This window comes from Melanerpes formicivorus, unplaced genomic scaffold (genome assembly GCF_026170545.1).
Source record: "Melanerpes formicivorus ecotype bairdi unplaced genomic scaffold, bMelFor1.0.p_v2 SCAF_32, whole genome shotgun sequence".
Classification (NCBI taxonomy): domain Eukaryota; kingdom Metazoa; phylum Chordata; class Aves; order Piciformes; family Picidae; genus Melanerpes; species Melanerpes formicivorus.
In genome coordinates this window covers 8,111,591-8,137,806 of record NW_027142384.1, presented here as the reverse complement: position 1 = coordinate 8,137,806, position 26,216 = coordinate 8,111,591, and the positions used below count along the sequence as shown (strand labels likewise).

At 43.8% G+C, this 26,216-nt stretch overlaps 1 protein-coding gene across 1 annotated transcript; it reads left to right on the top strand.

Annotated features, from left to right (window-relative positions):
• The first annotated feature begins 1,213 nt into the window (after positions 1–1,213).
• Positions 1,214–21,521, top strand: SQLE (squalene epoxidase). The gene is made up of 11 exons (XM_068155556.1): positions 1,214–2,077; positions 5,745–5,997; positions 6,273–6,453; positions 9,977–10,073; positions 13,879–13,992; positions 15,154–15,325; positions 16,048–16,143; positions 16,742–16,884; positions 18,240–18,336; positions 18,806–18,893; positions 19,641–21,521. Exons 1-11 carry the CDS (start codon positions 1,781–1,783, stop codon positions 19,831–19,833), a joined length of 1,731 nt encoding a protein of 576 aa, XP_068011657.1. The 5' UTR covers positions 1,214–1,780; the 3' UTR covers positions 19,834–21,521.
• Positions 21,522–26,216: the final 4,695 nt, after the last annotated feature.

The following is a 26,216-nucleotide window of genomic DNA, read 5'->3' as shown; positions in this document are numbered from 1 at the left end:
TCTACCACTGTGGGGATCCCATCTTCTTTTGCTCCATTTACATGGGAGTGATTTTGGTCATTCTTTTGGTTATGCTGTGGTCATTAGGACCCTGAAGTGGGGGTCCTGATGCACTTCATTGCTTCATCACTTTTATTACACTGCAGCAGAGACACTTCAAGTCTTACTGCACTGCAACAGGTGCACAATCCTAGAAGTGTCCCTCCGAGAAAAGTGTGTGCTCCTGAGCAGCTCCATCTTAAAAACAAATGATTATTTCTGTTTTGTCCAGCTATACAAATCATCCCAGGAGCAAATGATAGAAATGCCTGGTTGGGAAAGACCTTAAGAACATCGAGTCCAACCATAAGCTAACATCTTGCACAAAACTGTTAGACCAAATCTCCAAATTCCACTTCCCGTTATTAAGGCTGGGGCACAGCAGACTCGACTCTTCTCTTCTCGCCCCCCCACTTCTCCCATAGATTTTGCACTTTTGGGTCCAATTTGCGGCTGAGGGGCTGCCAGACTGCCCCTGCGCCTCTGGCTGCACTGCAACCCCAAATTCACCCCTTTCCCTTGGTAAAATGGTTTAGTTTGCCCAAGCTGCAGTACGGTGCCGTCCACCAAGGACTGCCTAGCGCCGAGACAAACGCTGCTGTCCTTTGCACCGTTTGCTCTCAGCCTCCGAGCCGAGCACAAGCGAGCACACCACCGCTACCTGAGCGCCCCACGCCGCGCTGCCTTCGGCCACCCCACAAGCGCCTGCGCTTGACATCGGGCACGCGCAGCTGCCATTGGGCAGAGGGATGCGGCGGGGACCACTCCTCCCCGGCGAGCAGCAAGCCCTCATCCCGTAGCCACGGCAACCGCCGCGCTCCCGCCCCGCCCTCCCCGTCGTCACATCGCCCTAGCTGCCGGCCGGCGCAAGCCCTGCCTTTCTCGCGCTCCGATTGGGCGCCTGGCCATAGCGCCATCTCGGCATAGCACCGCTGATTGGCCAGCTACCTCTGAGGCATGGGGCGCGCGGTACCCAGGCGGAGGTGGAGGCGCGTTCTCATTAGCATGGTCCCGTCCCTTCGCTCCGCCTCCTCGCCCCGCCCCCGCCCTGCTCTCGCCGGGTGCTGACTGTGGGGCGCCCCCGGGGTTCGGGGCGCTGGGCGGGAAACCAGGCGGAGAGGGTGGGGAAGACAGCGCCGTGTCCTCCTTCCGTGAGGCGGCTGGGGGTGGGGGGGGCCCCTGACAGAGCAGGTAGAGCTTCAGCCGCGCACCCCGGGCCTCACGTGAGCCTTCCTGCGTCGGAACCGCCTTCCTGGGCGCGTCACAGGCAGCCCCCTCGCAGCGCCGTCGTCTGACTCGCGGGGCGTGGAGGCTCGGACCAACGGAGGCGCATCCGTCCCAGCAGCCGAGGCGGGGCTGGACACAGCGGAGGGGTGACACCGGGAGGCGGTAGGGAGGAGAACCCCCAGGCCACGGCGGGGACGAGCTCCAGGGGCATCGCGTGTGGTGCGCGGCGCTGTGCAGTTCCCCCGGGCGCTGTGCGGGGCTCGGTGGTTTTTAGGACAACTCCTACTGATTTTTTGGGGGTGTTTCTTGAACCTCTTTCTGGGCTCCTGCGGCAGCCTCGGGGTTTTGTGACGCGCCGTGTTTTTTTACGATCTCCGTCCCACCGCAACGAAAGTGTTTGCGCCTCTCTACATACATATTTTTTCACACTCTGCTCCAAGCCCCGTTTTGGGCAGCATCCGCCAGCCGGAAAGCTTTGGGGAAGGAACCAGCAACAGTGATCAGTCCCCTCACGATGTGGACCTTTCTGGGTATCGCTTCCTTCATCTATGTGTATAAAAAGTGTGGAGACCTCATGACCTATGCCAATAAGGAGGTGCTGCTCTCCGTGTTAGTGTTTTTCTCCCTCGGCTTGCTGCTGTCGTACAGGTACCGTTTCAGGGGACCCAAGCAGCAGCAGCAGCAGCAGCAGCGGCGGAAGACCCACTTGGGGATGCTCTCCGATATTCTCTCGGCTTTACCGCTTGTTGGTTTCTTCTGGGCCAAACCCACCGCTGCATCTCAACAAGCTGAACAACCCAAAGCCAGAAAGGTAGGTTCAACGTGACACGTAGGGTGCAGTGCCCTCCAGCTGTTCTATTTGGCCACAGACTCTCTGTCCTTGTGAGGGAAAAGAGCCGAAAAAGTGTTGGAGGGGGTTTGTATTCAGATGGTGGGTGTCTTGATTGGTCATATTCTGTGTTAGGTTCACATGGTAAAAGAAATAGTGAAACTTATTTAAGTGGTAGACCAGAGGTTTTATAGAGTTAAACGTGTTTGAAGAAAGATTTGTAGTAAAGTAATTGCCAGTCAGTTGTAGAGATGCTGGAACATCTCTTCTGTGAGGAAGGGCTGAGAGAGCTGGGACTATTCAGCCTGGAGAAGAGAAGGCTTGGGAGGATCTCATCAATGCATGTTAATACCTAAAGGGAGGGTGCAAAAGCATGGAGCCTGGCACTTTTCAGTGATGCCCAGTGGCAGGACCAGAGGCAGTGAGGACAAACTGAAACACATGCTTGTTCACTGTGACTGTGCACTGGAATATGTTGTCCAGAGAGAAGATGGAGTCACCATCCTTAGAGATACTCAGAGTTCACCTGGATATGGTACAGGCCAATCTACGCTGACCCGGCTTGAATGGGGAGCTTTGGACTTGATGACCTCCAGAATTCCTATCCAACCTCAGCTGTTCCAAGGCTCTGTAGTCAGCTTCCTAATACATTTGTTTAGACAACTACATATAGAGTTATTTGTAAGTTATTGCTGAACTATTGATTGTAGAATAGCTCCAGGACCTGAGCTCAGTCTGTTCTGCTGAGCCCAGCATGAGACTTGCTGTGACAGTGGAGAGAGCTGTGGTTTGTGGCTGGAGTCCTGCCATCGAAGACTACCAACTGCACATGCATATTCACTATGTCTGTGGGCCATCAGTGCTTGGCCACTTGCCTGTGTGCTTCTGAACATTTTTACCCTGAGCAGTGACCCTTTGCACAAGAGCTTGAAACAGGTTTTGACAGCAACTCAAGGGTTCTGTATTTTTATTTTGTTGGTGGTTTTGTGGATGGTTTGTTTGCCTGTGTTTTTTTCCCCCCTCTGGCAAAGCCTGCCTTCCCCCCAACATCTTGTGTTACCTAAATTCAGATAGTTTTACTCTCCCTTGCTACATTGTAGATACTGGAGTACTGCATTCAGTTCTGGAGCCCCTGTTGCAGGAAGGATCTGAACATGCTGGAACATGTCCAGAGAAGGGCAACCAGGATGATCAGAGGGCTGGAGCACCTCTCTTATGAGGATAGACTGAGGGAGTTGGGGCTGTTCAGTCTGGAGAAGAGAAGGCTCTAAGCAGACCTAATTGTGGCCTTCCAGTATGTTAAGGGGGCCTACAAGAAAGCTAGTGAAGGACTTTTTAGGGTGCCAGGTAATGATAGGACTAGGGGAAATGGAAAAAAATAGAAATGGGTAGATTCAGATTGGATGATAAGAAGAAGTTCTTCAGCATGAGGGTGGTGAGACACTGGGACAGGTTGCCCAGGGAGGGGTTAGAAGCCTGGAGATTTTTAAGGCCAGGCTAGATATGGCTCTGAGCAACCTGATGTAGCGTGAGGCGTCCCTGCCTGTGGCAGGGGGGTTGGAAGTAGGTGATCCTTGAGGTCCCTTCCAACCCTAACAATTTTATGATTAAACAGCTCCTACTCCACCATCACCATTTTTGCAGCCATCCCGGAGCCCAGGGCAAGACCCTCAGCAGCCAAGATACCACACAGAGGAGCTCAGCCCCAGTAAGGAGGCCCAGCCAGCACCTGTGGATGATATTGCAGTAGTCATCAATCATGTTCCTAACAACCGGGGGGCCACCAGGCCCCCCGGCCTTTGTTGTCACCACCACCATCACCCAGTGTGCACCACAGGGACTCACCAGTGACAAGAGGAGGTTCCTCCAGCCCAGATGGGCTCAACTTGGGGCTTCTGCCTTTCCTGGGGGGGATTAAATAGGGGAGTGGGTGGGGAGGGCAAAGTGGCCACAGCTGGGGTGGGAGTAGACTCCAACAGAGCCCAGGTGCCCTGGGATTTGAGGGGAAAAAGGGGGGAAATGAGGCAGGTGGGGTGGAAAAGGGGCAGGTATGGTGGGAAAGGGGAATTGGTGGTGGTGAAAGAAGGGGATTTTAAAATAATTTCATTTTCCATAAATCTTTCATAATGCACAACTGCAGCTCATGGTTTGCTTTGCCTCCATGCAAAAAGAACAAACCCATCAATACTTCATAAAATAAAGCGCAGCGGTGGCTATTACAATGAAATCTTCCCGTAATCATTATTTTGCTTGTTGGGAATATCTGTGCTTTTCAGATCAAGATAACAAGGTTTAACCAAACAAAAAAAAAAAAAAGTTCTGCAAGAGTGAATTTTCTGCCTGGATACCAGCAGACACCACCAGGATGATTAAAGGACTGAAGCATATGCCCTATGAGGAGAGGCTGAGAGCCCTGGGGCTGTTTAGTCTGGAGAGGAGAAGACTGAGAGGGGATTTAATAAATGTTTATAAATACCTGAAGGCTGGGTGTCAAGAGGGAGGGGACAGGCTCTGCTCAGTTGCACCCTGTGATAGAACAAGGGGCAGTGGGTATAAACTACAGCACAGGAGTTCCACCTCAACATGAGGAGGAACTTCTTCACTGTGAGGATCACAGGGTACTTGAACAGGCTCCCCAGAGAGGTTGTGGAGTCTCCTTCTCTGGAGACTTTCAGGACCCAACTGGATGCATTTCTGTGTGACCTGTGCTAGATTCCATGAGCCTGCTCTGGCAGGGGGGTTGGACTTGATGATCTTCAAAGGTCCCTTCCAACCCCTAACATCCTATGATCCTAAACATGACAATATGCCACTAAAAACTCTGGTGTCAGTGTTATTCTGGGTATTTGTTTCACTGATGCAATTGTATTTTTAGCATGGTCAGTGCTCAGGCATTTGTGTAAGAGTGAATTGGACTCTATTCTTTGGTCTACCAGCTGGAGAAATGACTTGCAGGTTTGCACTGAAATTGCCCTTTTAAGTTTTTTTCACTTTGAAGTGTATGCAATTAGGTGCTCTTGGGAAGATACTGTAATATAGCTGGTCTTCAGGTACCAGTTTAGACCAGTTTGTGTGTTAACTGATAAGTAATCTGATGTATGTCAATTCTTAACAGTTCTAAATGTAGTGAATGGTAGGTGAAGGGTAATTTTGCTTTGACTTTTGAGTTATCATCTCAGAGCCCCTTCTTTATAACATTTCCCAAGTAGCTGCTTCTCCTGACACTTTTCCTATGGTAGGTAGGTAGGTTCATTTACAGCAAAATTAATTAGAGGAATACATTTTCCAGTTAATCTGATAATGGTTTTTTTTCACTGGAAAGGGCTGAGGCCTCCTCGTGGTAGTGGCTCACTGATATGAAAGCATTGCTGTGTTACTTTATAGACCAGCCTTGGCTTGCTGCCTTTTACAGGACCTTAACTTTCAGTCTGAGGCTATGTTAGTGGTTTGTCTTTGATCAGCAGTGTAGTTTTAAGTGAGTTTCTTGATTTTGTTTGGAAATGTGTTGTGAATTTTTTGTGTTGCACAGTATGACTGATTTAATCTGGGGACAAAATGAAACTGCTCTCCAACAACCCATGCTCTCTCTGACAAGGTTAAGGTACAGGTGCATTGCCATGTATGACTTTGTTTGCTTTCTTCTCAAAAGGGTAAAAGAGAAGTAAAATTTTCGGAGGTCTGTATGACAGAGACTGTTCCAAATGCTACATTATCACCCCAGTATGATCCAGAAATTATCATTGTGGGATCAGGCGTCCTTGGTTCTTCCTTGGCCACCGTGCTCTCAAGAGATGGAAGAAGAGTGACTGTGATAGAGAGAGACCTGAAAGAACCTGATAGGATCGTTGGAGAATTGTTGCAGCCTGGAGGTTTTAAGGCACTTAAAGACCTGGGTCTTGAAGGTGAGTCAATTTCAGAATGTAAATATATCTATAGCACAGCAGTTGGCACACTCAGTTATGTACATAGGAAAGCATGCCCAGAGGGAAAATGAAGACATACATTATTTACTTTTAATATCTGAATTTAAATGTCTTCTATTTTTCCCTTTGGAAAATACTTATGGGTGTGTGTTTTGATTAAGAAAATTGGACTCCATGTAAATAAATACTCTTCATACCTAGTTAAGCTTGCTTAAAGGCTTTTAAAAACTCATCTATTTGTTCATGTTTTGCAGATACCATAGAAGGCATAGATTCACAAGTAGTAAATGGCTACATAGTTCATGACAGAGAGAGCAACTTGGAAGTTGAAATTCCTTATCCCACATCTGAGGATGGCCGCGTGGCGAGTGGAAGATCTTTTCATCATGGACAGTTCATCATGGGTCTCCGAAGGGCAGCTATGGCAGAGTCCAAGTGAGTCACCTTGTGAATGGGCCCAGGTGGGATCCAAAGATTCAGAAGCACTGTTCCCAGTATCCCTGAGATTCCTTAGCCATTTCACGCTGTCCCAACACAGAGGGCTGCAGTGACCCAGACTGAGAGAAAGTAACAGCTGTAGTTACTTTGTTTTCTGTGGACAGGCTTTTCTACATCTTACATGTGCAGGGTCCTGCATCTGGGTCGAGGCAATCCCAGGCACAAATACAGGCTGGGCAGTGACTGGCTGGAAAGTAGCCCTGAGGAGAGAGACTTGGGGGTGCTGGTGGACAAAAAGCTCAACAGGAGCTCTCAATGTGCACTTGCAGCCCGCAAAGCCAATCAGATCCTGGGCTGCATCAGGAGAAGTGTGGCCAGCAGGTCGAGGGAGGTGATCCTCCCCCTCTACTCAGCCCTGGTGAGACCCCACCTGGAGTACTGTGTCCAGTTCTGGAGCCCCTATTACAAGAGGGATGTGGAGGTGCTGGAACGTGTCCAGAGAAGGGCCACAAGGATGATCAGAGGGCTGGAGCACCTCTCCTATGAGGACAGACTGGAGGAGTTGGGGCTGTTCAGTCTGGAGAAGAGAAGGCTCCGAGGTGACCTAATTGTGGCCTTCCAGTATCTGAAGGGGGCCTACAGGAAGGCTGGGGAAGGACTTCTCCGGATCTCAGGTAGTGACAGGACTAGGGGGAATGGAATGAAGCTGGAGGTGGGGAGATTCAGGCTAGATGTGAGGAGGAGGTTCTTCACCATGAGAGTGGTGAAACCCTGGAATGGGTTGTCCAGGGAGGTGGTTGAGGCCCCGTCCCTGGAGGTGTTTAAGAGCAGGCTGGATGAGGCTCTGGCCAGCCTGATCTAGTGTGGGGTGTCCCTGCCCATGGCAGGGGGGTTGGAACTAGATGATCCGTGTGGTCCCTTCCAACCCTGAATGAAACTATGAAACTATGAAACTATGAAATTACTTCAGCCTTTGGGACAAGTTAATATTTAAAGCCTGCATTTCTGTAGTTGAAAGATTAGGCAGGGTACTGGTCCATCTGCCTGAGAGAACAGTCGAGGATGAAGGGTTTGACATTTTACCAGAAGTGACCTCTTCTCAGTGAGCAATGCATAGAACTTCCTTGGTCAAGAAACAAGTGGCAAATCTGATACAATTTCTTAGAATCATAGAATGCTCTGGGTTGCAAGAGTACCTTGAAGGACATCTAGTCCAACCCTTCTGCCATGAGCATGTATTTCTTCCATTTCTGTGATGCCAGAAATAAAGCTGCTTTTACATTTGCGTATGGTTCTGCTCCTTCTGATAGCAAGAAGCCAAGCAAAGTAACTAGAAAAGCAGACTAAATGGAAGTAGCTCTTTCCAGTCATTAACTTCAGTGTTCAAGAATCTTGAAGGCATCTTCCTAATGAAATATAAATTAGTGTTTGGTCTTTCCTCCTTAATGGATTTTTTTCCCCTTTTATACAAAAGATGAGAAGGAAACCTTTAATGACTCAAAACAGATTTTAGGTGCTGTTTTCTGGGGGATGGGTTTTGTTGGTGGTGATTTTTTAGGGTCATTTGTTTGTTGTTGTTTTTTCCCCCCTCCCCTATGTAATTCTTACAAAGGAAATGTGGCATTATCATCTATTTACCTTATATGCTTCTTTTGTTCTGAACTGGAAAATTGCTTTTTCCTATCACATCTGTTACATCATATGAATTACTAAAAGTAGCACTGAAAGATAATGGCTCTGTAGCACAGATAAAATTAAAGACAACTGTGGTGAATAGCTATGAAAACTAAAGGCTTCTTCTTGAGGCTTCAAGTTCAGTGACATTTGGGCACCTGCTCAATTTACACAGTAAACTCCAGTAGCTGTACAGAGTTTTTGAAGCAGAAACTTGCAAAAGCTGTTTGTGACTGAAATCCAGTTCTTTCCCCTTTTCCCACATTGTCTTCAGTGTTAATTTTGTTTATGTTTTAATTGTAGCATAGAAAAATGCATTTTAGATTAAGGTGCTGGAGAAATGAAAAACTCTTAATAGTACCATGAGGCCTTGTTTTCATCTCCTAGGTTGTGAAAATATAGGGGATAATTATTGCTGATGAATGGATCCTCATTATAAGTGTTAGAAAACACTAATTTATTTCAGATGAGTAAAATTACTTTTGCAGAGGGAAGAGGGAGGTCATCATTAGTTAATTATTTTTATAGTGTGTGAATCAAAATAAGTGAGCACTTACTTTGGCAACTGAAATGACAACTGCAAAAGAAATTTAAAGCTGATAGGATCCGCAGAACTCTGATTCACCTAATATTAACCTGAGATGTTGCTGCACTCCCTTGCTGTGGATGTTTCTTCCAGTGTATGTACACATTCATGTATTGGTGCTGTCAACCTGTCTGTTTCCTGGCAAAGCCAGCCAGTCACAATCTGTTTGGAAATTTCTGTGCTGGCTCACATGAATTGAGTTGCTCATGTTCCCTCTGAGAGATTAAAATATCAAACTGTAGTATTCTCATGTGAAACTTAAGCTCATTTTTTCAAGTTGTGAAATTCCATCTGGGTGTGAAAATATTTGTGAAGGAGAAAGTGTGTCCATTTCAGTCTGCTAAGTATGAACTGCTGGGATCAGGCCTGACATCTCAGACTCAACAAGGGATATCAGGTTACAGGTATTTAGAATGGAATGGAATGGAATGGAATGGAATGGAATAGAATAGAATAGAATAGAATAGAATAGAATAGAATAGAATAGAATAGAATAGAATAGAATAGAATAGACCAAGTTGGAAGAGACCTTCAAGATCATCACATCCAACCCATCAACCAATCCAACCCACCTAAACAACTAAACCATGGCACCAAGCATCCTATCAAGTCTTTTTAATTTTTGAACCCCAAATAGCTCTTGATAGGGAGGTAGAAGTGATGGATGCTCAGTTTGAGCTCCCAATGTAAGCAGAACTTTAAAAGCATAAATAGCAAAAGGAAAAAAAAAAAACCACAACTGTTCCTGAATTCCTGAGGTGAAAAGCTAGATGTCTTGTGTCCTGAGCAGGTTAGATTATTAAGTGTTGAAGTGCTGCTTTGGGTCTTGCTCCTAAATTCTGCTTGGAGCTAGGTCTCAGCTGCAATGTCTGCATTTCCCACCATTTTGCAGGGATAACTCAGTCAATGGCCTGATTTCTGGCCATTCGATGTCATACTCCTCTCTGCTTCTCTCACATGGCTGTGGAGCACCTGAAGCTCAGCTGAGGATTCTGCTACTTGTTAGAGTGTTTAAGACAAGCACTACCATTTTGGAATAGGTATCAAACAAAGTGGTAATGATGACCTGAAACTCATGACAGGCACCTTTTGATGTTTAATATGGTTCCTGAAATCGGACAAGAACACATAATTGTCAAATTTAAACAAATAGTTTGACAGAGACAAGGTTAGTGAAAATCTGTTTTGGCTTTTGTGTCAAGAGAAATGTTACATCATAACCCCTTTTCATTCTGTTCTAACTCTTCCATTTTATTTCAGTGCAAAATTCATTGAGGGGACTGTGCTGCAACTGCTTGAGGAAGATGACTGTGTTGTGGGTGTCCAGTACAAGGACAAAGAAACTGGAGACACCAAGGTAAGACAGTTTTCTGTTACAGTCTTTGGAAAACTATTGAGCAAATCAAAGATTGATTTTTTTAATATATATATACACACAGTATTTTAGAAAATGTATTTGGAGCATGGGTACAGAAATAATGCAGTTGTCAGGAAATCAAAAGCTTTAATAAAGGGAGATTATTTTTTGGTGGGTACAGTCCTGGCATATGAGAATTCTTGTTATTAACTTACTGTGCAGCTTCTGCTTTCAGTGTCTCTGGATACTTCAGAGCTGGGAGTTTAAAGTCTTTTGAGAGTTACTGGTGGAAAAAAAACAGTATTTTAAGATTTGTGTTTTGCCTGTGTGTGATAGTCTGCAGTTCTACATATTCCACCATTGACTGAGGTGTCTGAAGACAGGTGCCTGTTGATAGGGAAAGCTCTGTCCAGTCAGTTCTTGATCAGTGAAGGAGACTTCTGGCCTGTTTTAGTTGTATCACTGGTTCACAGGGGAGGTTTAGGCTGGATGTTAGGAAGAAGTTCTATACAGAGAGAGTGATTACCCATTGGAATGGGCTGCTCAGGGAGGTGGTGGAGTCACCATCATTGGAGGTGTTCAGGAGGAGACTTGATGGGGTGCTTGGTGCCATGGGTTAGTTGTTTAGGTGTGTTGGATAGGTTGATGGGTTGGACAGGATGATCTTGAAGGTCTCTTCCAACCTGGTCTGGTCTATTCTATTCTATTCTATTCTATTCTATTCTATTCTATTCTATTCTATTCTATTCTATTCATGTTCTTTGGCTCAACTAATGCTGAACTGCTGGCTAAATGCTGTGAAACAGTATGAGCTTAAAACGTTTATGAAAGACCAGTCTGGGTAGAACCTGTGTGCTGAAGTTCTGCATCTACTGCCTGTTCTATAGTGTAGTGGTGAGATGGTTTAATCCACCCGTACCCACATCAATCACAGCTAACCCAGTCAGAGAAGTGAATGAAGGCTGTATTTTACAAGCAATGGTGAAATGCAATGAATATATACAAAATATACAGTATTTACAATATTATACAGGAATTTACAGGAAATAACACAGGAAAATCCCCCTCACAGGAGGATCCCACCTTGGGTTCCCCCCAACCTCTCTCCCCCTTCCCTTTCCCCTCCAGTTAATTAGGCAAAAAAGGAGAAAGAGAGAGAAAAGAATATTAAGGGAAATTAATTAGCTCAAAGCAGTTGTTAAAAAGTTAGTTTTCTTATCTTACCAGTTTCAGTCCAGGGTCAGTGGCATGCATTCTGGCCAAGAAACGAAAGACAGACAGACTGAAGGTGGAGTGAGTGAGAGGGAGAATATTAGAGATATTTGCTATGGTACATCTCACATCTGACCAACGAAATTCGTTTAGAATTAATCTTTGTTTTCCTTTTTACACCAAAACATTCAGCTAGAGAGTTCTGCAGCTATCCTTTTCTTAAAGGATATATTTATCACATACAGAAAAGCCAAATTATATATGTCACATATAGAAAAGCCAAATTTGTAATCTTCTTTGTTGACTTAAAAATTTATTTGCTGCCCAAAGTTATGTAGCCAGAACATTCACTTGTGCTCTGATGGGGAAGACAAGAGTTTCCTGCCTGTTCTCTCTATCCATACACGACTGCAGAAGTTCCTGAATAGCTGGAAGATCCTGCTCTGGGCTTTGCTAATAAAATCTCTCATCTTTAGGTCCTTTAGAAATGGAAATGGTGATATAAAACCATATGTAATAAACCTCTTTAAAATATTTGACCTAGATGTAGGAGATGTTTTAGACCCTCCTCAGACAAATGGCTTTTCAGCCCTCTTGATGGTAGAATGCTCTTAGGTAGGAAGCTGTGAGAGAGCTGAGTGGAAATAATATCCTTGACCCCTCTTGAGGCAGCTGGATGAAGGGTGAGTTCCAAGTCCTGGTCCTTGGTCTGTCTTGCACGTCACAATAAAGAATAAATACCTATTAGAATTAAATCACTCATGGATACTGGAAAGATATGGAGTTTAGAGAGGAGGAGGTTTTTGAGGGGATGGTTTGTTGGGGCTTTTTTTCCCAGCTCCAGCAATGCAGGAAAGAGTTTTTTTTGGGATTATTTTTGGAGAGTGGAGGGGTAGAGTGCATGTTTTGCTTTGATATTTAAGTTTTATGCACTTTTGGATGTGGTAATGTTACTTGAGACTTACTTGACCAACAGAAGAGTAGCCAGTGTTTTAGACTGCATCTGATGTTTACACTGCATGGATGTTGTTCATAAGGCCTTGAGCTTCCTATCTGTATAGTGGAGATAAACAAATTCATGTTTTGCTCTGAATGCTGAGGTACTGTAGCTGGAAAGAGCTGACCTAGAGCTCCTTTGATTTTAGAAACCCAGTGTAAGAACTAAACATTTCTTACTAACTGTGTTTCTCTAGCTATCACTTTTTACAGCTGGGAAGCTACTTAGGGAAATAAAACCCCAAACCTAAAGCCTGTTTACATTCCTAAGGACTGCTTGCATAAAGAAAGGACGCTGATCTCTGAGTTTTCCTCTTTTCTCCATGCCTGTTGTTTACTAAATTACCTTGAGATCTTTATTCTCTTCAATGAGGTTCAGATTAGCCAGTGTGCTAGAGCTCAACTTAGGAAATTTATCAAAACCAGGGAGCTGAGTAAAGGTTTTAGTACGTGGACTATGGAAAAACTGTAGCATGAGTGTTCAGCTTATTAGGCATCAGAGAACCCATATGGGCAGGTGTCTTTGCTCTAATTGCAGGAATAATTAGAGCTTGGAATCATCTGAGGCAGGAATCCATAGGAAAGAGGTTTAGTATCTCTATGCGGGAGTTGACTTCTATAAATAAGCTCAGACACCTTAAATGTTATTTTATTCAGCTCTGCTCTCTTCTGATTGTCTGACTTCACACAGTAAAAAATGTAAGGATTGTGTGACACAAGTGATGGAGTCCATTCCTATGCAGAAGAGAGCTGCTTGTAGAGGAACCCTCTCACATGCTGGCTCAGCAGATGCCAAGGACTAATGCTCAGTACTAATCTATAGCCGTTTGCAGTTAAGTCACTGAATATACTGACACTGAGAAAGCTGTATCCAGAAGGAAACACCTACCTCTGAATGCTTTCTAATATAACAACATTGTTATATTACCATAACAGAAAAGTATTTAAAGTACATATTTTAGTAGTCAGAATAATTTGCTTATGTTAGAGAACAATCTGTGTGTGACACATTAGGAATTTGTGCATATGTTCAAGCTGAACCTGATCTGTTCACTCAGATTCCATTTTGCATTTTGACGTAGGAACTGTCAGAATAAATAGTGTATAAGCACACTGAGAGTCTCTTTTAAAAGGTCTTGGTATTATTACTGCATTTCTGATTGTTAGAGCTTGGCTTTGTGTTTGGTTAGTTCCTTATGGACAGTTCTTTAATTTGAAATTTCTTCAGTGTTTTCTTTTTTCTTCTGAAGGGTATGATAGGCTGAAAGGAGCAATTACTCTGCTTTCTTGTCTTAATCCAAGATCCTACACAGTCTCCACAGTTACCTGAATGCATGTCTAAAAAAAAGCTAAAGTATGTTGTTAGATCCGCTTTTAGAGGCAATAGAGTTAAATATGAATATGAGGAAGGCAAAAAAGGACTGTGTTTCTTATAGCAGCTGTAAGAAGATCACAGACCACATATATAATATGTGTATTGTTTTGTAGAATGCCTGATGCACAATTGAAAATGAGAGCTTGGAGGGAGTGGTTTCCCCCTATTCTGAAGCACAGTTGAAAATGTCATATCTTTTCTTATTCTTTTTTTATGCTGCAGGAACTTCATGCACCACTCACTGTGGTAGCTGACGGGCTTTTCTCCAAGTTCAGAAAAAACTTGGTCTCCAACAAAGTTACAGTTTCATCCCATTTTGTTGGTTGCATTTTGAAGGTAACTTTTATGCATAATAATCTGTAAGCCACTGTGTTACTGCTGCTTCATGTCTGTCTGAATTTCACTATATTGTTCTCATTAATTTTTCTCCACAGAAAGGATGTTTTTAGATAACAGAACTATGTTTTTAGATGTTTGTCCAGCTGTTTTATCAATTTATGTGTCCCTCTGAGGAGTGTTTAGAAATTCTGGCCTGTGTTTTTTAACTCTCAAATTAGTGATGCATGCTCTCGTCCCAGCTCTAGGACAGCCAAAACTTGCCATGTTAGACAACACGTTTGGTGCATATTACAGAGCAGATTTTCAACTCTTTAAACACTTAAAAAGTGTGAGCCAGTTTGGAGGGGTTGTGTGGTTTTTAAGTAGATACTGTTAAAAGTTAGATTTCTGCTTCTAAGAGTGGAGTATGGTGTTAATCTCAGCTGAACAACATACCTTCAGGACCTAGAAACTTCAAGAGAAAGTGGGATTCTAAATTGGTACCCGAGTAGTTAGGGAACCCAGTGAGAAATCCTGGCTGGGTCTTGTTCTCTGCTGCATTAACTAGTGCATTGACAGCAGAAACAGTAAGGGTACAGTTAAGGTACAAAACCTATAGAATTTCACTGAACCAGGAGCATTGGCTTGGAGTGATTTCAGTCCTTTTTGGGTCCTGGTTACCTGGTTACCACTACCCAAGCGCCTCCTGTTTCTCTGCTTTTGGAAATTTGTCTGAGGCATAGGCAGGACCCAATGATTCTTCCTCAGCTGGTATCTGCATTGATGTGGATACAGACTAGTGTGTTTCTTTTTCTCCCACCACTTTCTTTGTGAAAAGAAAACAAAGAGATCTTACCAAAAGCTACTGCATTGAACACATAACAGATTCTTCAATTGCACGTGTTAAACAGTAGGGAGATAGTAAGATGACATATATAACTTAACATATACTCTACTCAACATTAGAAAGCATTGCCAAAAGAATTGTACCTACACTGAAGTTCCAAACTTTGGTTTTGAAAACACTTCTCTTGTCCATGTGAAGAGAAAAGTAACACAAATTTAAGCTGATGTAGGATTTTATTTCCAAGTATTTCAGAAAATGGTTTCATGCATCTGAAGTTTAATGTCTTTCATTAATCAGTCTCCATTTTTCTCCCCCATCTTTTTATTTCTAAGGATGCACCACAGTTCAAAGCTAATTATGCTGAACTTGTTTTAGCTAAAACTAGTCCAGTGCTAATCTATCAGATTTCTTCAACTGAGACTCGGGTCCTCGTAGATATTCGAGGGGAAATGCCAAAAAATTTGAAAGAATACCTGATTACAAATATTCATCCACAATTGCCTGGTGAGTCTAGAAAGTTTCCCATCCTTAATTGCTGCAATTTAATGTTCCAAAAAAAGGCAGATCTTGTTGAATCCATTGAACCTGGAGCCTGGAGAGGAGGAGACTCAGGGGTGACCTTATTACTCTCTACAACTACCTGAAGGGAGGTTGTAGACAGGCGGATGTTGGTCTCTTCTCCCAGGCAGCCAGTGCCAGAATAAGAGGACACAGTCTCAGGCTGCTCCAGGGGAGGTTTAGATTGGATGTTAGGAAGAAGTTCTATACAGAGAGAGTGATTGCCCATTGGAATGGGCTGCCCGGGGAGGTGGTGGAGTCACCATCATTGGAGGTGTTCAGGAGGAGACTTGATGGGGTGCTTGGTGCCATGGGTTAGTTGTTTAGGTGGGTTGGATTGGTTGATGGGTTGGACATGATGATCTTGAAGGTCTCTTCCAACCAGGTCTACTCTACCCTGCTCTACTCTACTCTACTCTACTCTACTCTACTCTACTCTACTCTACTCTACTCTACTCTACTCTATTTCTGAACTGTGAGGGCTTTTTCCATGTGTGCAGTAGCCAGACAGCCGCCTTTGATTGCACATCACATAGCAGCCTGTCTGGCACACACCCATGAGTTTATCAATTCAGAGGGATTATGTCTGTAGGAAGAGGTTAAAGTGGGTTGTGTGCAAATTGTTTTAGACTCCCAGGCAGTGTAATGAAAATCTTTGGTTATTGCAGATCACTTGAAGGAGCAGTTCTTAATAGCAGTTCAGAATGATCGTCTAAGGACTATGCCAGCCAGTTTCTTGCCTCCTTCAGCTGTGAACAAAAAAGGTGTGTATTATGAAATAAAAACAGGGGGGAAAGGCATTGTAGAATTCCTATGGGTCTTAGGGCTTTGTTGTCACAGATGTGTATTTGTTGTTCAGTACACCTGTCTTGTAATTCTTCTATGAAAACTCATAATTTGACAATCTGTACCCTGGGCATAGTTTACCTGGAATATTGGTGTTGGGCACCAGACTTCAAATCAGTGCCTGCTTTGTTTTTAAGCTTAAATCACTCAGTTGCTGAAGCTTGTACAAGTGTGGTCTTTTTGAGGAAAACTTGACAAAAAAGGGAAAGAAATTACCTTATAATGTGCTTGTGTGTTTGTGTCCTTTGCCACACAGGGATGCCTATAAGGAAAAAAAACATTTAACCTTCATCTTAAAGTCTTTCTAAGCCTGTTAATTTAAGGACAGCTGATGGTTTGGTTTGGTTTGTTTTTCCTATGTCTTTTTCCTTTTTTATATTTTTAGTTGTTACTCATTTTACAGTAGTAATAAATCCTTAGTAAGTGTGATTTTGAAAACAATATAAATAGATGGTTTGATTTCTGAGATTATGTAGTGGCTGTGCATTAGCCCATTCATCTTTCTTTTCTACCTAGGTGTTCTCCTATTAGGAGATGCATATAATATCAGACACCCTCTGACTGGTGGAGGAATGAGTGTTATTTTAAATGATATTAAAATATGGAGAAGTTTACTCCAGGATATCCCAGACCTTTATGAAGATTCTGACATTCTTAAGGTGATGCTTTATTTCAAACTTACATTGGGCAGCCTTTGCTTCAATTTAATGACACATGCTGAAGTTTTATGCAACTCAGGGACATATCAGTGATTGTGAGGCACAGCAGTTTTCAAGACTTTGTGTTGGACATTTACTCATAGCTACAATTTAGGCTGTGTGGCAAAAGGCAGATTCAAAACTGTGCTTACTGACCTGTTGTCTTTTGCTTAAGGGGATGAGTGTGTTCTGTCTGGTCAGCATGCCCTGCTGGTACAGCCTGATAATCCCATACTAGGTAGTGTAGTGTAGGTGGATCTTAAATGGGATGGGTTCAGACTGTTACACTTGTGTGAGTGTTTTCAAGATGCATCTCAATGCTCCACTAGCCTCGTGACTGCTGCATTAATCTCACAGTTAGTAGACACCCTTTGTGCCCAGGAATCATCAGTGTCAGTGTCAGTGTTAGGTTTATTTTTTCAGTGAGATTAGTGGATGATAAGATCTTTCAGTTACTCTTTACTGCTTGTACTTTTGTTAGGCATGTTGCCTTGGCTAAACTACAGTTAAAATAATTGTAGACTGCACATCAATGATTCTTCTCACAGGTAATTAGTGATAGAACAAGAGGGAAAGGTCTCAAGCTGCAGCAGGGCAGGGTTAGACTGGACAGTAGGAAGAAATTTTTCCCAGCAAGAGTGGTCAGGCAATGGAATGTGCTGCCCAGGGAGGTGGTGGAGTCACCAAGCCTGGGTGTGTTTCAAGGTGGTTTGGATGTGGTGCTTGGGGATGTTGTTTAGGGGTGAAGCTTGCAGAAGAGGGTTCTGGGTTGGACTTGGTGATCCTGAGGGTCTTTTCCAACCTGAATGTTTCTGTGGTTCTGTTTGCCCATAAAAGGTGTATTTAAAAATTGGGAAGCAGTGAGAGGGACCCTGAGTGTCAGGACAGTGCAGGACTTACCTGACCAAATACTTGCATCTCAATAATAACAATAATAACAATACTTGCATCTCATCTCAGCCAGTCACACTGAACTGAACTTTCAGTTATTTCCTAATTTGTCAACAGGGAGAGCTAAGTGCATGTTAGTCTTCAAGTTTGTGACCTACCCCAGCCACCTACTGTAGGATGAGATGGAGCACACCCTGGAACTACCTTTTTTTCCCACCTATATTTGGTGTAAGGAGCCTGCATAACTTGTTTGACAGGCTTCCAAAACTCCTTCATGGCCTAGCTTGGAACCACTCTAGCCTATCACTAAATCCACTCTGTTTTCACAAGTGTGATTCTTACCACCTCTTTGGCAATTTTTGGAATGCTCTTCTGCATTTACTGACAGAAATACATTTGTGGTTTTTTTTTTTTTCCCTTCTTAGGCAAAAAGAACATTTTACTGGTCAAGAAAAAAATCTCATTCTTTTGTGGTGAATGTTCTTGCCCAGGCACTTTATGAACTCTTTGCTGCCACAGACGGTAAATATATTTTAAAGATAACTGTTGATTAATTACAACTTGAAATGTAATTCCTGGGGAGGGGATGTGTATGAGCATATGTCTGCATGTTTGTCTGCATGTTTGTCTGCATGTATACTGATACATATAAAAAACACATCAATCAAAAGAGTTTAATGAGTTAGCTTGTGTTCTCTGCCTAGTTGTTTTGTGTTATGTAAACTGAGTTTATGGAATGTGAATGTGAGTCTGGAATTTGTACTAAAAACAAACAAACAAAACCCCATGGACAAAGCTGCAAACAGAAGTCACTTGTTCTTGAGTCAGGTAATTCAAAAAGATGTAGATAGTCTGTAAGACTACTTACCAAAATGAAACTAGCTCAAAATCCAACTGAATACAACAGAAAACTCCGTGTCACTGTGGTATATGTTGAAAAGGTTTTTAAATGTTGAATATATTTGTTGAGTCAGTGTAATTCATGTTGCAGATTCCTTGCATCAGCTGAAGAAAGCTTGTTTCCATTACTTCAGACTTGGTGGAGAGTGTGTCTCAGGTCCTGTTGGATTGCTATCTGTGTAAGTTCAGTGCACTGGTAATGGTTTATGTGAACTGGGTCAAGCTTTGCGAGCCTCTGTGAGAATCTACTTTGCTCCCAGTCCATCAGCTCCATCAGCTTATGTTTTTAGGATTATACTGAAGGTTGGAGCTTTATTAGAAGCTTTGACTTTAAATGTTGACTCTTCTTTACCTTTGTAAAAATCACCACTAAAAGCTGAAGAGAAGTTAATGTAGGTGGCAGAGGAGTTTGAATGAGGTGGAGGGGTCCAGACTAGCAGATGAGCTGGAGAAGACATTTCATGCTTGGCAAGTTGAGCAAAGTCTCCCATAAGAGAGGGGTCTCCCATAAAAGAACATAAGGAACAGGGAAATCTGTGCCTTCTCAGAAACCACTGAATGCACAACAAATCCTAATACTCTGAACGTGTGAGAATGTTTCTCCCTTTTTGGAATGAGAGCTGAAACTGACGCAGCCTGTTGAGAGTAACCCCCTGGGGTTGCTGAAGGCAGGTGCAGATTATGAGAAAGGAAGAGAAAGCAGCAGTGTGTGTTGGCTGTGCTGTAGTAAGGAATTGAGGCTGTATAGCAGCTCCAGAACAAGCACATTTGTATTTTTCAGTTGAGATGGCAGAATCAGGGCAGCCTAAAGAGGCAGGAAGGCTGTGTGTTGTCTAAAGTGGACACCTCTGCTTGCAAACTGAACATTGGTCAGTCCTGTCTGATTGTATTTATTTACATGATTTATCTCTCTCTTTTCAACACAGGCTATCTCCCAAACCAATGGTACTGATTGGCCACTTCTTTGCTGTGGCATTGTATGCTGTTTATTTCTGCTTTAAGTCAGAGCCCTGGATCACCATGCCTCGAGCGTTTTTCAGTAGTGGAGCTATTCTTTACCGGAGCTGTTCCATAATATTTCCACTTATTTACTCTGAAATGAAGCATTTAGTCTATTAAAATCCAGGGGAAATGACTGGAGGAAGAAAATCATGATGCCTTCAAAATCTTTTGGACATGTGCTATTTAATATCGTATTATGTTTTATTTTCTTCGGAATGCAATTTCCTTGATGAGGATTTGACTTAATTTGGGGTTTGTGGTTATATACATATATATTATATGTAAATAGTATCTGCTTTGTAAGTAAAGTTAAAAAAGGAGTTAGCTGTTTACAAAGACCATTATTAAGTGTCGACATGTGGTAGATAATTGCCAGCTTTGTCAGAATGTCATTCCTTGCTTCATCCATTGCTGAGTGCACCACTAACATTAATAAACTGAAAAGTGACAACTGTAAACCATATGCTGCTATTATCCTTCATGCTTTTTTGTCCCATTCAGTAGTTCCATAGACTGTTTCTTCATTACTGTGGAAGACTGTAACGTTCTTGGTTTGGCTTATTCCATTAGGATTTGCCACTGTTCTTCTTCAGTTACAGCTAAGATACTAGTCTACAGGCACTTAAAAGGACACTCTAATGGATTTCAGATCTGGAAGTAGCACCATATCTTTAACTTCACTGTTGTAAGTGCCATGTTGCTCTTCTGAGATCATTCTTTACAGTAGAATTAATTTAAATGAGCACCAATCAAAGCATAGTTTTGTTGGCTACCGCATAGCACTCAGGTACTGAGAGCAGAGGTGTTTGAAACTTTCTTCCTAGCTCACTCCCTTTGAAAATCTTTGGGGGTTTGTTCAGGTTTACTTGGTGTGTGTGCAACTGAAGCCATAGCACTGCCATGAACTGAAGCACAGCAACAAACCACGTTCACTGAAACAAATTCACTCCGGGCTGTCTCCAGCAGACAGTGTAATCTTTACCATTACTACTTCTGACTCGTGGCAAGCACCACAAAAGTGTCCTTTTAATACTTGGGATGTGGGGGTTTTTTGTCCTGTAGAAGTCACTCTTAGTCACTGTTTCCCTCCATGTTCCCTTTATCACTATGCTTTCCTTTCATCTCGTGTATTTTCACTTTTCCATACCCTTCTTAGATCACTTTGTGTATCGCCCTGTGGCTCCTCTCCTGGCTCGCCTGAACAGCCCCACGTTGGAGCAGCCAGCAGTTTAGAGAGCAGGAACAGATTGATTTTGATTTTTGGTTTGTAATTTGTTTTTTCCTGTACTGGCACAACTTTGACTACATCTTGAAAATGGCAGATTGCATCAGCTGTATATAAACATCCATTGAATGTTTGACTGTGAAAACAAAATTCTGTGGAGAGGTTTTTTTCAGTCTTCACTTGACAGCTATTTCAACTGCCCTCTTCTGTTCCAGAAGCAAAAGGATTTTGTCTGTTTTTCTAACCATTACCACTTTTGATACCCTCTGGCAATTACATGCATCTGGAGTATGTCTGTGGTTAAACTTCAGGGTAAAGCACTAATATTTTCAAATATCATTATGTCTGGCAACCAAACTGTGCCCCTTTGAGGGTATGCAAAGTTTGCAGAAGTGATAAAAGTGTTTCCAAAGTTTGTGACACTTGTGAAAATGGGGATTGCTCTTACCTTTTCTATTTATATATATATATTTTTTTTTAGTATTATTTACAGTCAGTCTCTTTTTAAGTCCAGGATAAATAGTCCTGAGCCAAATACACATCCTCAGCTAACTTAAATAAAAGTTATGATCTCTGTGGATTTTTTGTTGTGTATCTCTCCTTAATGAGCTTTGTTAGGCTCTGATTTATCAGGAAATAGCACTCTGCTTACATTTGCATAGGTAATAGCTGCTTTGCTTTTCTTGAACCCAGTGCCTTGTTAAGTGTCTTGATGAGGAGGGTAAAGATCACAGGCTGGAAATTACCATGGGAGAGTGAAAAATCTTGTGTGTATGTGTGAGGAAAAGCAACTCATGAAATGGTTACATCCTTGCAGAACTATCAAACCAACTGGGATCACTTGGACACAGGGCAGCACAGGGTGTGGGCTTCTAATCTGAAACTACTGATGGGTTAGGCATGGGTAATAGCATTGGCTGGGCTCCTGCTCCAGCTAGTCAGTAGCATGCAGCAGCACTTTGCCCTGGTGAAGGAAAATCTCAGGGCAGCATTTCAGGCTGTGTTCTGTAGTCCCTGGCTGCAGTGTTTTTCTTGAGGACATAGGGAGGTTGGGGGGGTGAAGGGGAAGTCACGAAAGAAGCAGTTTTTTGAGCCATGTGTGAGTAAGAAGAGTAAAGTTGTCGGTAAGTGGGCAATGCCCATGGATAAAATGGAATCACAGTGCTAGCTAAAGTATGCAGTGGTCTCTAAGAGTCCTTGTTTCCATTTTCTGCACCTGTGTGCATCAAAGGGACAACTGGATGATCTTTGAAGTCTCTTCCAACTGGATGTATTCTGTGATATACAAGGAAAGGGGAGGCACAGGTATGATACAGAGCCTCAGCGGATCACAGCACACAGGGAACTCACAGGCTGCATCAACTGTGTATCTGCAACTCTGAACAGGTCAGTTCTAAGGATTTTCACACAGTACAATTCAGTGCCATCCTGTACCCTCAGCAGTGTGCTTGCTAAGTGTTGTGGGCATATGTGCCTCGTATGTGTATGTGTGTGCTCATCCCTAGATACCAGAACCCATGAGAGCTAACAGCGGAAGCAACAAGAGAAGCAGCAATACATAGTAATGAGGTCACAGCTGGTGACACGGTGCAGGAGTGTGAAAACTTGCTGGTGATGGGGTGGAAAGAGGAAACTAGTTGTGTTCTCTGCGAGTCTGGTGATCTGGAGGCATGTTCATAGGTGAGGAGTTGGTTTTGTGTCAGTAGAGCAGTAATTTGTGGTTGGCCCACAGTGATTGCATTTTGCTCTCTGGAACCACCTTGTGTGCTCTTTCACAAAGGCAGAATCCCTTCAATCCAGCATAAATACAGGCAGTTGATAAATTATGCATCCTGGAATTCTGGCTAGCTCAGCATGACATTACTACACGGGAAAATAGTGTCAGCAGTTCCTTAATTGTTCCCTGTGGAGCTCCAAAGCGCTGTGCCAGCTCCTGTGCTGTGTGCTGTGAACGGCAGCATGGCAGTTTGCTGAGATGAAGTCATTCAAGGCATTGTACATAAAAGCTGATGGGCTGGTTTAAGTAGTAACTGAAATCCACCTTTAATGTAAGCAAAGTAATAAATAGGGAAAATAATCCTGATGGTGGAACCTAGCTGTTGAGTGTCCTGGGGTCATCATGTCTGGTCCTCTCCAAGATGCCACTCAGTTTTCAGCAGCAATCAAAAAGGTAAAATGGGATGTTGGAAATTGTTAATGAGGGTTAAAGTGAAACCCCACAATTCTGCACAAAAGGAGGCTTTGCACCAACTGGTGTATGGCAGAGCAGGAGCTAGTTATGCTTTGGGCAGGGTCAAGAGAGTCTACAGAGTGAAGTGTTGGGCCTTTGTTGGTATCATGCTCAGAAGGGGAAGGTGATTAGCATGGAGCAGGGATCACTGCCAGCACTGGGTGGATCAGACTGCCCTGTTTTGGGTGTGAGCTTTTTTGTGTGCCACACTGGTTCCCTACATCACAAGATGGGTCCTGACATGTTTTATGAAGGTGTGAGTAGTGAGATCCTGGGCCTAAATGTGCACATGGGGCTTCCTGAGCACAGTGCTGAGTCCAGCAGCAAATGATTCATGTAGCTTTTGTGTGGGAAGTAGAGCATAAACATATCCCTCACCTGTATTTCAGTATAAACAACAACCTGGTACTAAGGTTCTAGGTTATGAAGCTTTACCATCTTCCTTATGACTTAGGATATTTGCTGCCTTTGTGTTTGCCAGGACAGAACAGTGGCCATTTTATCAAGTGATTTGTCCTCCTATCTGCTGAAAGAAACTCTGCACAAGAGGATACTGGTAGCAAGAAATTGATTGCTATTTTGAGAATGTGGCTGATGTGCTTTGATCTTGGCTAATTTTTCCTTTGCTTGTTGGAGAGTGGATTGAAATGCATTTTTTTGATTGCATTTTGATGCACATCCTGTTGTAGGCATGTGAATTCCTCAAGTGTTTGAGATGAGATACCTTTGTGTGCAGGAAACCTCCAATGTCCCCACCTCCATCTTCTCTTGAAGCACCTCCAGTGCTCAGAAATGTTTCTGTTAACCTTGAGCCTTATACCACTTTTTCAGGGTGAGTTTTCTCTTCCAACTGTGAATCAATAGGAGGTGGGAGAAGCTTCTGCTGCAGGTGGCCTTGGGTTGCCAGGGGTCACTTGTGCTGCCCTCCCTGTGCCAGAAAGCCTTTCTGACTGATGACTGCTGTCTGTATTGCTGTATTGCATTTTTCTCCAAGGTCTCACTCTCTCCTGCCAACACCAGGCGGGAATCAGATCCAGTACCTGAGTTTTCAGCTCCAGCTGCCTCCATTTCTGTCAAATGTGAGCTGCAAAGCAGCACTGCTGTGGTTCAGGCTTGGCCATAAGGTGACTCGGTAACTTCAGGTAATTACTTTGGCAGGGGAAACTGGTCATTGACTTACTATGTTTTCCTTTGTACAGAGAGTAGCTGGTTAATTGCTATAGAAGACAAATGGAGCCACTCTGTCTCTCAGTAATGTATTGGGTGTCTGCACTTTTCATCTTCAGGAGCTGTTTTCTCCTGTGAAGGACAACTGGAAACAGTGCACAGAGATGTTATTTGCAAGCCCAGCTTGGGGCATTTGAATCAGAGGTCTGTGGTTTTCATGTGTCTTGCCATGTCAGCATAGCTCAGCATCATCCTGCTCCATCATTCTGTGCCTGCAGAGTACCTGTCAGTTACTGTATTTGTCACACCCCATCTTTACAATCAGATAAATTAAAGCCTGTTCCAGGAAGGCATTTCTCCTCTCAGAGAACTGCACTGCCAGTCATTGCTGCCTGACTGCTGAAGAGACTCTTTCAGTGCCCTGGGACCATGCTCTGCGGAGCTGCATGCCTTACAAATGTCCTTGTTTTTAAGGACCAGCATGCCTGTAGGAAGGATTAGCCTGATTTGGTTATATTTGGATGAGTAAATGAGGGTGGTTAATGCTTATTTGCTAAATGCAAACCAGAGAAGTACATAGCATTTGAAGGCTTAGAAGGCATGAGCATGCAGAAATGAAGTTCTGTCTGTATTAACCTAGTGTATAACCTCAGCCTTAAAGGTCCTGTGCCATTCAGCCAGTGAGATGTGTGAGGATTCATAATCTTTTATCCTGGTACAGCCATTGCAGTGCTGGGGAGTGTGGCCAGCAGGGAGTCCTGCACCCAGACATCTTCCTTTTTTACTGCTGGAAGAGTTGTGGTGGAGATTACTGTCTTGAGTTATGGAGGTCGCCTCTCCCAGGAAGGCATTTCAAATACCCTCTTAACAGGCAGGCTAAAGAAATGTGCCCTGGGCAGTTCTGGCTGTGAGTCTTGCACTTTAGCTGATGCCAGCTCATGAGCCTTTTTGGGCCTGGTTAACCAGTTAAGCAATGGATCATGATGCTGAGACCCCACTGTGTGCCATTGTCAAATGTAGAGGCAGAATAAATATGCTGGGTCTTTTCTTTCATGCCAGAATGGAAACTGAGGATTCTCTTGAAAGCATACTACTGGTTTGTTCTTAATTTCCTTAGTTTCAAGGAAGATGTAGCCTCATGTGGCTCTTGTGGTTTGCATAGTAGGGCTGTTTGAGCCAGGCCTCCTTGTCAGGGCTGCCTGAAGCAAAATGCTAGCCACTCACTCAGTGTGGGTGCAGCTATCACACATGGAGAGAGAGATGGAAGCCAGAAGGGCAGTGGCTGGCAGCAGGACAGCCTGTGCTATAGCTTAGCTGACATGAACATGCCAAAGCTCTTGCATGGGCAAGGAGATGGGCATTGGGCAAGCCTCTTCCTGGGATGGGGGGAAGGGCTGTACTCCTGACCAAGCCAGTCACAGCCACGGAGTGCAGGAGATAAAGTCCTTCCCCCTGAAAAACGAGTTACTGGGACACAGGCTCAGCTTTTGCACAACTTGAATCGGGAATAGGTGAAGAAACAATGGTCAGGAGTGCTGGAGCCCACAGACAGTCATACCTTCAGCAGAGGAGGAGGTTGGGGAACATATTTAACCAATGTGGGTACCATGGGAGCTGGGGGGATGCACCCCTGGGTGCAGGGAGAGTGCGCAGGTGTCTACATGAGACCACTAAATTCTCTGTGAAAAATGGTGGTGATCCTGGGGCCTGGACTACAGCAAACCACTTCTCTCTTCAGGAGCAGCAAGGTGGAGGATGAGGGAAGCTGCAGCACGGCCAGCTTCACCTCACTCCCTGGAAAGGTGATGGAACCTGAAACCTGTTCCCAAACATACAAAGGACTGGGCCTAGGCAGCAATGCTTTACAAAGGGAAAACC

Bases quoted from the DNA above. Each gene is read 5' to 3' on its own strand.
- SQLE (XM_068155556.1), top strand. From the start codon at position 1,781: ATGTGGACCTTTCTGGGTATCGCTTCCTTCATCTATGTGTATAAAAAG. The intron at 5,998-6,272 runs GTGAGTCAATTT...CATGTTTTGCAG, and splicing joins TAAAGACCTGGGTCTTGAAG to ATACCATAGAAGGCATAGAT. The intron at 16,144-16,741 runs GTGTGTATTATG...TTTTCTACCTAG, and splicing joins TTCAGCTGTGAACAAAAAAG to GTGTTCTCCTATTAGGAGAT.